Here is a 12,308-nt window from a genome sequence, read left to right as displayed (position 1 = left end):
AAAAAAAAAAAAAAAAAAAAAAAAAAATTCTCTTATAAGATTCCAAGCTGGCTTTACAAAACATTTTCCAATAATAGCACTACTCCAGTAGTCCAGCAGTAGGATCAATTCTTGGAACGCAAACCACTATTATAACATTTAAAGAGTATGATAATATGGACTAGGGAGAAAACCTGATATGCATTCTTGGAACATCCACCATTCCACAACCCACCTAGCTATCTAGCTTCATAAGGAATGAAGAATATGGCTCACTGATCATCATGGTCACAAGAACATGAAACGTCTACACTAAAAACTTTGCTCTCATGAGGGCAATTTAAGGCACTCAACAGTTTGCTTATAGGTTAATTCTTCAATGTTTCCCTGCATAATAAAAAGAGTAATAAATTTTCTTCAGTAGATAGCGAACAAATGTAACTTATAACATTTAATTTGTTAGATATTGCTTAATTAAGAAAATAATAAAAAGCAGAGCATAGTACATACTAGTACTACTATGTACCTGTGCTGATTGTTTTGTTTTAAGTGAGCGCAAACTCTCTGTGTAGAAGAAACTGGAGCGTAGATATGGCATCCGTTTACTATCAATAAATCCTTCAAAACTTTTGGTTTGGAGATGATGATATTCTAAACCTGTGGTACGTGTCTCAATTAGCATCTTTCTGTCTTTTATATCCCTAGGTGCACAATAGTCATAATCGTCCTCCCTGTGGCGATTATTGTGATCATCCCTCTCCCTTTGGTCCAGATAGTGGTAGTGAGGGTGCAAGACAATGCTGTATTCTTTCACCCATGTACCACTCTTGTTGTAGTGGTAATCTTTGAACATCCATATGTCCATTTTGGAACCTTCAACACACGAAAGGCACAGTAACCCTCTCAACTCCACCAATTGAAAATCAGAATATTTGAAAGACCTAAGATCACGACATCTAGGATGTTCGATTAATCTGAATTCTTCTTTTTCCACATCAAACGCGACGATTGTATTTCTAGGATCAATCATATGTCCATCATAGAACTCAGCATCAATTCTCGAACAATAGTACACCAACCAGTGGATGGCTCCGTTAACAAAGGCTGGGTGATATTTGCTGACCTGGTATGGAGAATCTACCACGCGTCTCCAACCCCATGGTGAAGATGATGAAGATGATGAATAAGAAGAAAAACCCCTTCTCTCCGTTAAGGTAAAGACAAGACATTTCGTAGTGAATCTACGACGACTTCCTCCAAGGCCATATACGGGTGGAATCAAACGAACTACTTTATACTCGTCAGTCGAGCTAATATATCCGAAACCCACCGAGCCATCAGGCCCACAAGATGAGAAGGAGGTACGAGGAGGTTTTGGCAATGTAATGAATTCATGTGTACTGGGATTACAGATATGAATGATATCAGAGTCTTGAATGCAAACTAGATCGAAACGAGTAGGTATCACAAAAGGTAAAAGTGTCTTAGACTTGAATTCAAATCTGCTTATTGGATTCCCTTCTTCTCTATGCTTTTCCCATTCTTCGGGAGGAGTTAACGAGACGAAGAAAAGACATGGTTCGGATTTGGATTTGGAATGATGATGAGAGTGGAGGTGAACAAAGTGAGGATCATCAGAGATGAGATAACGCCATAATTTACATACGCACTTGAATCTCAATAGGGTCTTCACAGGTAGCCTCGATAACACGTTAATCCATACTTCTTTGGACAGAAACAGCGGATCATGATCATGGCTGCCCATCATCGGTGGTGGTGGTCTAGGATTATTTTTTCTCTCAATCGTCTTCCCCATCTCCGCTGCCTCCATATTAATCTATCAAGAGCTACCAACAACCAACAACTTTATATGAATTTCATAACCGGCATTCTCTATTCTTTTTTTTTTTTTTTTTTTCCTTTTAAAACTAACCTAGTCACCTCCCCCTCTCCATAGAAGGTTTCAGTGGAGAGATCTAAGGAGATTTCCTATTATAAAGGTTAGAAGAAAGAGATGAAAATATAGATTTAGTTTCTATAAATAAGGGAGGAAGAGATATGCATTAGATATAAGGAATCTATATAAAAAGGAAGTTTCTTGTTAGGGAGATATGAATTTAATAGTTCAATTCTTGGTAGGTTGTTTTACATTAATAAAGAGATGATGCAGCCATCGGCTTACCAACTGTAGAGGAGAGAGTGGGAGATGGAGGGGGTGTTCAAATAATTAATCTATATATAATATCGTTTCCTATTTTATGGGTCTAAAGACTCGAAACAGAGTAGTAGAACAAATAAACGCGGCCCAGCCCATCCGATTGATTTCTCACGTTATCACGTTATTTTGTGGAGTGTGAAGAGAAAACCTAGTTCATTTGAGATTAAAAATTGGGGGCCCAATATATAAGGGGCATATTTTTTGGGCTTGTTTTAGCCCAAAGCTATAACAAAAGTGGGTAAAAAAATTGGTTTTTTAAACCCCCAGACACGGGTTCAGTCTCCATTCATTCTAATTTGATCGAATTAGAATCTATGAGAGTTGTTTGAAGCTTTAGAAAATGGAATCAAGAAAAAGAATAAGCAAACATTTCGACATATCTTTGATTTTTTTTGAGTTTTGATCCAAATTTTTTGTAAATCTATGGTTCGACAGAATAGGTGGGCATGTGACCCAATCACCGACCATCAAGACAGTATAATTGAATTGGACAAACACCAAATCAAATCTTGTGATTCCATTCCACTGGCCCATTTATTTCACCAAACCATGTGAGTGCCACACCACAACTGTTCTAGAGTTCTTTGCCCCCTACAATTCCTAACTCTTTAGCCACTCCCCCGCTTCTCTTTATAGTTTGTCCTCTGCTTTTTCACTTGCAGAGCATAGCCAACCAATTAAACAAAAAACATTTACATTTCAGGAAGAACAAATGCCAGAATCTTCCTTGTTCCATGCATTTTCCATCCTTCTTTGATTTAGAAAATATTATTAATTGTTCCATACATGTACATGTACATTCAAATTCAGATTCTTGTTCTGTTTTTAACTTCTTAATCTGCTTAATTTACTTCTTTCATGGAGAGAAGAAAGAACCACTTACAGTCCCACTCTCCTCTCTTCTCCCACAAGTTCTATTTTCTTTAACTTTTAAATTAATAGTCAAAGCAGAGAACCGATTCCATATCTCAATGTCAAAAGCCAACCAGGAAACGTAAACAGAAAAATGATCAAATGAAATAATGGAGGACAAACATCATCATCTCTGTCTCATCATCACCCATTAGTGGGCCAATGAACGGATACAATGCAGACTTTTTTTTTCCACTTTGCTTTGCTCCTTTTGGATATATCTTTTTTTTTTTTTTTTTTCTCTTGTTTTTCAAATGATAATGAACAAAAATTCTTACATACAAAATCTAAAATTACATACAGATATTCTCATTGTTGTAACTTATTGGTGTAATGTGCAAATTTCTTCTTGCACATCACTTTAAAAAAACCCTCACACTTCTTATTAAGTACTTGTGTTGAATTACTTGTTGGTAACTTGGAGTTAAGAGAAATCATATTCTATCTCTCCGAAGCTGAAATGAACAAAGTAATTGAAAACATATGCAAGATATACCAACATATGATCATAAAGGTAAAGTATGATGACAATTAAACAGTTAGCAATCGGTTTGCTAATTTCAGCATTTTCAAGTGTGATACTCATGTAAACAGATTCAATATGGATTAAACCAGCCTAGAGTTTGGCATCAATCTTGAGAATATGAAATGCATGCAAACCATTATAAATGTCTGATCCTGTAATCCTCAAAATATATTTCCCCTTTCAAGTCACATAATATGTATTAGTTTTGATGGTAAAAATCTACTTGAAAGTCACTTGGGGCGACAAAAACAACGCTGCGAGGGTGAAAAACTCATGAATAGAGAATCCTGACATGATCATACAATGGTTGTGCAATGAACAAGGCCATTTACCTGCAGGTGCACCCATCACACAGAATGACTTGCAGCGTACTGCAACAAATCAACTCTTGAACCTGCTGAGGTTCTACAAGTTGCCACAGTAGCAGCCGAACAATTCGGTGATGCTAGAAGTGATTAAATCTCATATAGATTTAATATGAGTTATTTTTAAATTTATGAATAATGAGTAGAAGTGAGGTGGAATGTTTATGGGTTACATTGGTCTCAAAATGAATAATAGCTTGGGAATTGTTTAATCCTATTGAGAAATTACAAAGGATCCCTTAAGAATTCTTTAATCTATTTACATGAGTATCATAACCCCTTCTCTATTGTAGTTTAATCCTATTTTGTAGTTTCTTTAATCTATTTACATGAGTATCATAACCCCAATATTCATCATTTTAATCTTAGGTTGCGCTGATCTAGGTATCTAGGTCGGGAGTTATTTAATCCCTGATCCAGCAAATATGAAATGGGCCAAACGAAATTGTTTAATCCTGATCAACTACTCTTCTTATTTATTTAAATGCCTTAACCTCTTCATTGTAATTTTTTTTTTTTAATCCTTCATTCTTTCCTATAATTACATATTAAATATTAGTTTCATTATTCATTTAAAATTTTAATTTCTTTATTAAACTCTCACGCCCTTCTCTCTATTTCTCTCTCTAATATTTACAAACTAATGTAAGAATCTTCTCGATTATGGAAGGAGATTGATGCGGGAATCATACAAAATCCTCCAGCCTCTACATGGCAATAGAATTTGGTTAAGCCTATTGGCCTCATATGGGACAATCTTCTATTGGAATGATAACCTATATTAGGTAAGTCAATTCTGAAAAATTATGATAACACATCACTTGACATGTTTGATAACTTACTATGTTGAAGAAGATCCGCATTCCATGTTGATCATGATCATCTAATCTTGGATATCATGTTGAATTGTTTAATTTGTAAAGTGCCCAATATTCTGGAGATTTTTAATGAGGAAGCTATTGATTAGGGAAGAATTTTTAATGTTCTATACGTTTCACATTGCCACGTTTTGAAGTTTCCTAATCTTTTCTTATTATTGGAATATTGCCACTTCACCGCACTTGGAATGGAATTCATGAAGGCATAGAGCATTGGGACGATTTGGAAGAGAAAGGGAATGTGAGGATGATTTTGGTTGGAGGCCTTTTATGTCATATATTTTTTCAAGGCCCACTTTCCTCTTTAGTTGGTTCTTTATTTTTGGTAATTTGTTTGTGCCCAAAAACCTAAGTCAATTAAGGATTACCTTAGATTAATTTCCTTTTATTTCATATGTAATCTTAGGTGATTGGAGAATAGGCATGCGTTGGCATATACCGAAATCCATGAGAGATTTTATTTGGTTGAATTAGGTTAATGGAATTCGATATGTGGCTAGTCCAGGCTATATACATTTATTCAATGGATAGAATGAATTGGCACATCATTATTCTAACCGAGATTGAGGATTGGCTACTTAGATGACACGCTTATCAAAACCATATATGGATTTGATAGGGATAAATATATTGGAAAAAAGTGCACCAAATCTCTCTAGAAAATGGTAGTTTGACAAGTTTCCCCATAAAACCCCTCTGTTCTGATTTTATGTAAATGGAGTTTGTACTTTTTACCCCCATTGCCAGGTCATGTTTGATTCTAATACATGTACTCTCTCTCTCCCTCTCTCTCCCACTCCCCGTTAAGAGACAAGATCATTGATTGGTCCCCATGTATTGTTACAGCGCTACGTACAGTGGACATCTCTCTTTGTTTTGTGAAAGAGAGCTACACCAGTCACCGAGGCTACATCTCTCTGCGATTTTCTTTCAAAGAAGGCCCTTTTCTCTTCAACTCATGGAAGAGAAGAAACTCATGCATTCACACTACCCTTGTGTGTGTGTATATAGAATAAAGTAATGGGGAAGCTAGGAAATGTAGGCTCAAATACTCTTTTGGGTTTCTCCGAGGAGAGAAGAGTTACTTAAAAGAGATAAGAGATGAGAAAGCTCATTGAAAATTGCAGCATGAAGGGAAAAAAAAGTATGGAGAGGTATATGTAGAAGTCGTCTGTTGCAAATGGTTTACGCCAACATATTGATCGATGGTTGGGGGTTATTTAATCCTAGGGTTGGTAACGGTTAGAACTTGATCTGGACAATATAAAAAATGATCAATCTGCTGGTTGGATCAATAATGAGTAAATGACTAATCAGCTTGTTAGATAAGTAATAAATATATTTTTAATCACAGAAAATGATGTTGTCTATATAATGCCATAACTGTTGAGTGGAAGGAAGTATTAGGAAGAACATATGCAAATTAGAGATGCAACGTGGGCCCTAGAAATATTTACGTACTCAAGGACCACTTGATTTTATAACAGACGCAATGGGCCCTAGAATAATTTACCTACTCAAGGACCGCTTGATTTTATAAGTTTGGGCTGAAATCTCAGCCCATAGACAAAGCTAGGGCTGAGAAACAATATTTGTACATACCCATTTTGTGCTTGAGAAACAATATTTGTACATACCCATTTTGTGCTTGAGTTTTTCAGGTTGGACCGGGTTATGCTGAGACCAAAAAAGTCTTGGGTTGTGATTTTCTAGAGTGAGTTCAAGCGAGGCCGCCCTAGGCTTGAGGACGAATGACCTTGTGCTTACTTGCCTGGGTTTTAAAATATCCAGCCCATCTTGCCGCTGCATTCATTGAATAAACCACATGTTTAATGTCTCCTAAAATAGAACATTATGGAAGGAAGAAGTTGGAGTTGTTACAACTACCATGTATAAGAGCACCGTGAAAAAAAAGGAAAATGTTTTTTTTTTTGTAGGGGTTGTGGATCCTATGCCCAAATAAACACAAAAAGTGTAAATGCTTCATCGTACACTCCCATGGCCCTCATGAGTGTGCATGAATTGCATTTCCCCACAAGAAACACTTCAAATTCCTGTGATAAAAATATGATAGACTCACATGTAGACAAACTCCTCTCTTACTGATATATAGCATCATCCGTTGGTACATTAAGGAGGAAGGATCTTATACCAAACCAAATATTGAAAAAAAAAAAAAAATCTCTTATAAGATTCCAAGCTGGTTTTATAAAACATTTTCCAATAATGGCACCCCTCCAGCAGTATTATAAATTCAATAGAACACTAACTGCTATCCTAACATTTCAAGAGTATGATACTACGGAGTTGGGAGAAAATTGGGCACATTGAAAACTTTGCTCTCATGAGGGCAATTTAAGGCACTCCACAATTTGCTTACAGATTAATTCTTCAATGTTTCCCTGCATAATAATAGAGTAATAAATTTTTTTCAGTAGATAGCCATAAAATGTGACATAACATTTAAATGGTTAGATATTATTTAATTAAGAAAACAATTAAATAAAGAAAGAAAAAAAAAAAAACAACAGAGCATTGTACGTACTACTATGTACCTTTGCTGATTGTTTTGTGTTAAGTGAGCGCAAACTCTCTGTGTAGAAGAAACTGGAGCGCAGATATGGCATCCGTTTACTATCAATAAATCCTTCAAAACTTTTGGTTTGGAGATGATGATAGCCTAAACCTGTGGTACGTGTCTCAATTAGCATCTTTTTGTCCTTTATATCCCTAGGTGCACAGTAGTCATAATCGTCATCCCTTTGATATTGATAGTGGTAGAGAGGGTGCAAAACGTTAAGATCAATGCTGTATTCTTTCACCCATGTACCACTCTTGTAGTGGTAGTCTTTGAACATCCATATGTCCATTTTGGAACCTTCAACACATGAAAGGCATAGTAACCCTCTCAACTCCACCAATTGAACATCAGAATATTTTAAATACCTAAGATCACGGCATCTAGGATGTTTGATTAATCTGAATTCTTCTTTTTCTACATCAAATGCGACGATTGTATTTCTAGGATCAATCATATGTCCATCATAGAACTCAGCATCAATTCTGGAGCAATAGTACACCAACCAGTGGATGGCTCCGTTAACAAAAGCTGGGTGATACTTGCTGACCTGGTATGGAGAATCTACCACACGTCTCCAACCCCATGATGAAGGTGATGAAGATGATGATGATGAAGAAGAAGAACCCCTTCTCTCCGTTAAGGTAAAGACTAGACATTTAGTAGTGAATCCACCACCATTTCCTCCAAGGCCATATACGGGTGGAATCAGACGAACTACTTTATACTCGTCAGTTGAGCTAACATATCCGAAACCCACTGAGCCATCAGGCCCACAAGATGAGAAGGAGGTACGAGGAGGTTTTGGTAATGTAATGAATTCATGTGTACTAGGATTACAGATATGAATGATATCAGAGTCTTGAATGCAAACTAGATCGAAACGAGTAGGTATCACAAAAGGTAAAACTGTCTTAGACTTGAATTCAAATCTGCTTATTGGGTTCCCTTCTTCTCTATGCTTTTCCCATTCTTCGGGAGGAGTTAACGAGATGAAGAAAAGACATGGTTCGGATTTGGATTTGGAATGATGACGAGAGTGGAGGTGAACGAAGTGAGGATCATCAGAGATGAGATAACGCCATAATTTACATACGCACCTGAATCTCAATAGGGTCTTCACAGGTAGCCTCGATAACACGTTAAACACAACTTCTTCTAACAAAAACAGCCGATGATGATCATGGCTGCCCATCATCGGTGGTGGTGGTCTTGGATTATTTTGTCTCTCAATCGTCTTCCCCATCTCCGCTGCCTCCATATTAATCTATCAATAGCTACCAATAACCAACAACTTTATATGAATTTCACTCAGGTTCCTTTCTGCCTCTGCTTCTCCCTATTTTCTCTCCATTTCTCTCTTTTCTTTCCTTCTTTCTCTATTCCTTCTCTTACAAGTTACCCTTTCATCTGTCTCTTCCTTCCCCTCTTCGTAGTTCCTTCTACAGAAATCATAACCGCCAATCCTCTATTCTTTTTTTTTTTCTTTTGAAAAAACACTAACCTAGCCGCCTCCCCCTCTTCATAGAAGGTTTCAGTGGAGAGATCTAAGGAAATTTACTATTATAAAGGTAAGGAGAAAGAGATGAAAAAAGAGATTTACTTTTCCATAAATAAGGGAGGGACAGATATGCATTAGATATAAGGAATCTATATAAAAAGGAAGTTTCTTGTTAGAGGGATATGAGAGATATTGGAAAGAGAGGGTTGAAGAAAAGGAATGGATCAAGACGTTAAAGAGGATGAAGGAAAAAAAAAAATTTGGTAGTTCAATTCTTGGTAAGGTGTTTTACTTTAATAAAGAGATGATGCAGCCATCGGAGGAGAGAGTGGGAGATGGAGGGGGTGTTGTAGTAATTAATCCATATATAATATTGTTTCCTATTTTATGGGTCTAAACAGAGTAGTAGAACAAATAGGCGCGGCCCAGCCCATCCGATTGATTTCTCATGTTATTTTGTCGAGGATGAAGACAAAACCTAGTTCATTTGAGAATTGAGATTAAAAATTGGGGGCCCAATATGTAAGGGCATATTTTTATGTCATACATTCTTCAGCAGCCCACTTTCGTCTTTAGTTGGTTTTTTATTTTTGGTAATTTGTTTGTGCCAACGAACCTAAGTCAATCAAGGATTACCTTAGATTAATTTCTTTTTATTTCATATGTAAACTTAGCCCTAGAAAAGCTTAGATTAGAATTTCAATTGATTTTTATTTTCTTATAAATTATATGAGTTTTGCTCATAATAGTGGAGTGAATAATGAATTAGAAAACAAAATTTCATAATTCTATCAAAAGAAGAATGGACGAAAGAGAAGAGAGAAGAGTTACTTCAAGAGATTAGAGATGAGAGAGCTTTTTGAAACCTCAAGCACTAAGGAGAATGAGAACAGAACAGATCAGTTGTATCATAAAAAAAGAAAATGGAGAGGTATATGTTGACCGTTGCAAATGGTTTATGTCTCTATTTTAATTGATGGTTGGGGGTTGTTTAATTCTAGGGTTGGTAACAGTTAAAACTTGATGCGTTCAATATGAAAATGATCAATCTGCTTGTTGGGTCAGTAATGAGTAAAAAATGATCACTTCGCTTTTTAGATCAATAATGAATATGCAAGTGGCTGAAAGCAAATGTTCCGAAAGGGAAGATGCCGGCGATTTTGTGTTCTTTGTTTGATATGACAATGTGGTTAAGCTTCAAATCAAGATCTGGAAATGGGGGTTGAAATCGTCTGCAATTCCGATCTTGTACAATTCCGTGCAATACCACCTTTAGGTGGTGACACGTGTATTGATACCAATACAATGGTCTAGATCTGGTACAACTAATAAAATATTAAATCAGTAAAGAGGCATTTAAATTAGATCTGGACCATTGTATTGGTATCAATACACGTGTCACTGCTTGAAGGTGGTATTGCACGGAATTGTACGAGATCGGAATTGCAGACGATTTTTTTCCCTGGAAATGGACTTTCTGAACAATATGAATTCCTCTTCCCCCGCCCCCCACCCCCTACCCCCTACCCCCTACCCCCTACCCCCTTTTTTCTCCCCTTTTTTCATCTTTACTGTTTTGGACTGAAGTGGGTTTTGGTTTTTGAAGTTCTACGAGTTGAAGATCTAAAGTGTTTATTTGTAAATGGAGAAGAAATTAGTAGAAATTAGAGACAGAGCAAAGAATTTATGTGCCATTAGAACAGAGAAGCTATGAATCTTTGTTTCTATTTTTTCTAAGCTTGCAGCCCAACCACAAGGGCGGTTGAAGATGAAGAGCGGCTGAAGCACACAGTCGGCATCATTTTCTTCTTCGATCCCCTTTCTTTTTCTCTCTTTCTCTTAAACCAGATGCTATTATGTGGATTCAGGTATGAGAACATACTTGTTGCAACTGGAAGCACTCCCTACTGCAATGCATCGATCTATGGCCATCATGACCTCCAATGGGAGGGCATCTTGTTCAGCGGCCTTCGTTTATACAAGAAATTTGTTGAAGAAATATGGAAATATGGTGATGGTAAGTTACAGGGTAAGGCTGGGCAGGGTGGCCGGTGGTTCGTGAATGCGATGGCTGGGCATCTCCAACCGTTTTCAATCAAGTTTTCGAGCAGAGTCCCACCAAATTGGTGGGACTTTGAGAGGGGCTGGGGTGGCGGAAATACCATGCCTCATCAGCCGACAAAGAAAAAGTGATGTTGAGTGGCTGTCAACCCAAAATCCCACCCCTAAAAACCAAAGAGTCTAAAATCACATTGGGGTGGAATCAAGGATTAAAGTATCGGTATCGATAGTCATATCGGTCGGTCAAAATTAAGATACGTTTCGAAGGATATTGTATCGTATCGTAGATATGCTAAGATGCGCTAAAGATACACACATAAATGGATAGGAAACCTTTTTTTAAACAGTTTTGCATAAAGAATTTGTTAAAAAAAGCTATTGATAACATGTATTATGCATAAACACTAAATTGAGGGTATCACATTAAGAATTCAAAGTTTGTAGTTGTAAATCCTAGTTCCCAACCTTGATTTCCACTTTAGTTAGAGAGAAATATGATTGGTAACAACTTTGGATCAAAAACCCCTCAAAAAATCGTATTTTTCTGAAAAATTACCCATCTTGGCCATTATATGATCATAGCGCGCTGTATCAGTACATACCGATACGTATCGATCGATACATATCAACTCACCCATACATGCCGATCGATACACTGATACTCACTGATACGTATCGATACATACCGAAACGTACATTTCACCTCAATTTTATATTTTTCATAAAGTCATATCGGTGCATATCGTATCGTATCGATGTGTATCAGTGGTGTATTGATGCATATCGGTATGTATCGTAAGATATATATTAATACAAAAAGATTTTAAAAATTTCATGTATCGTATTGATCGGTTAAATTTAAGATACGTATCGGAGGGTATCGTATCGATATCGGAGATACTTTAAACCATGGGTGGAATAATTCTTACAACTATCCCACCCCAACAAAACCCTTCTAAACAAACGGGTCCTAATGAGTAGAAGGAAGTACTAGAAGAACATATGCAAATTAGAGATTTTTTTCACCTCAAGTCCCATTTTACCTGGCTGGTAACCCCCACTCCTTTGAATCACGCATTGAATCACTCCTATCACTGTGTCTTCATATCATACTGAAAAAAACCCAGCCACCAATCAGAGGTTCCAATTCTGGTAACCGGCCATCACCAACCAATTCATCCCCTGTAAAGAAGCTTGTGGGTTTGTTGGGCTTCAACCGCAAAAATGGTTAACAAGTTTATTTGCATGAAGAAGAAGGATTGGGAAATAGTAGGTTCAAAGAGCAAGAGG

The 12,308-nt window shown here is 36.8% G+C and overlaps 2 protein-coding genes across 2 annotated transcripts; both read right to left on the bottom strand.

Moving 5' to 3' along the window:
- Window positions 1-306: 306 nt before the first annotated feature.
- Window positions 307-1,795, bottom strand: LOC122071532 (F-box protein At3g07870-like). The gene is made up of 2 exons (XM_042635902.1): window positions 506-1,795; window positions 307-366 (listed from the first exon to the last, which is right to left on the bottom strand). The coding sequence occupies exons 1-2, from the start codon at window positions 1,793-1,795 to the stop codon at window positions 307-309; spliced, it is 1,350 nt and encodes a 449-aa protein (XP_042491836.1).
- A 5,425-nt stretch (window positions 1,796-7,220) lies between these two features.
- On the bottom strand, window positions 7,221-8,717 carry LOC122071531 (F-box protein At3g07870-like). Its single transcript, XM_042635900.1, has 2 exons — window positions 7,434-8,717; window positions 7,221-7,280 (listed from the first exon to the last, which is right to left on the bottom strand). The coding sequence occupies exons 1-2, from the start codon at window positions 8,715-8,717 to the stop codon at window positions 7,221-7,223; spliced, it is 1,344 nt and encodes a 447-aa protein (XP_042491834.1).
- Window positions 8,718-12,308: the final 3,591 nt, after the last annotated feature.

The sequence above is a fragment of the Macadamia integrifolia genome, unplaced genomic scaffold (genome assembly GCF_013358625.1).
Source record: "Macadamia integrifolia cultivar HAES 741 unplaced genomic scaffold, SCU_Mint_v3 scaffold_252A, whole genome shotgun sequence".
Lineage (NCBI taxonomy): Eukaryota > Viridiplantae > Streptophyta > Magnoliopsida > Proteales > Proteaceae > Macadamia > Macadamia integrifolia.
This window is presented reverse-complemented; position numbering and strand designations above follow the sequence as displayed.

Bases quoted from the DNA above. Each gene is read 5' to 3' on its own strand.
- LOC122071532 (XM_042635902.1), bottom strand. From the start codon at position 1,795: ATGGGGAAGACGATTGAGAGAAAAAATAATCCTAGACCACCACCACCG. The intron at 367-505 runs GTACATAGTAGT...TTTATTATGCAG, and splicing joins AAACAAAACAATCAGCACAG to GGAAACATTGAAGAATTAAC.
- LOC122071531 (XM_042635900.1), bottom strand. From the start codon at position 8,717: ATGGAGGCAGCGGAGATGGGGAAGACGATTGAGAGACAAAATAATCCA. The intron at 7,281-7,433 runs GTACATAGTAGT...ATTATTATGCAG, and splicing joins ACACAAAACAATCAGCAAAG to GGAAACATTGAAGAATTAAT.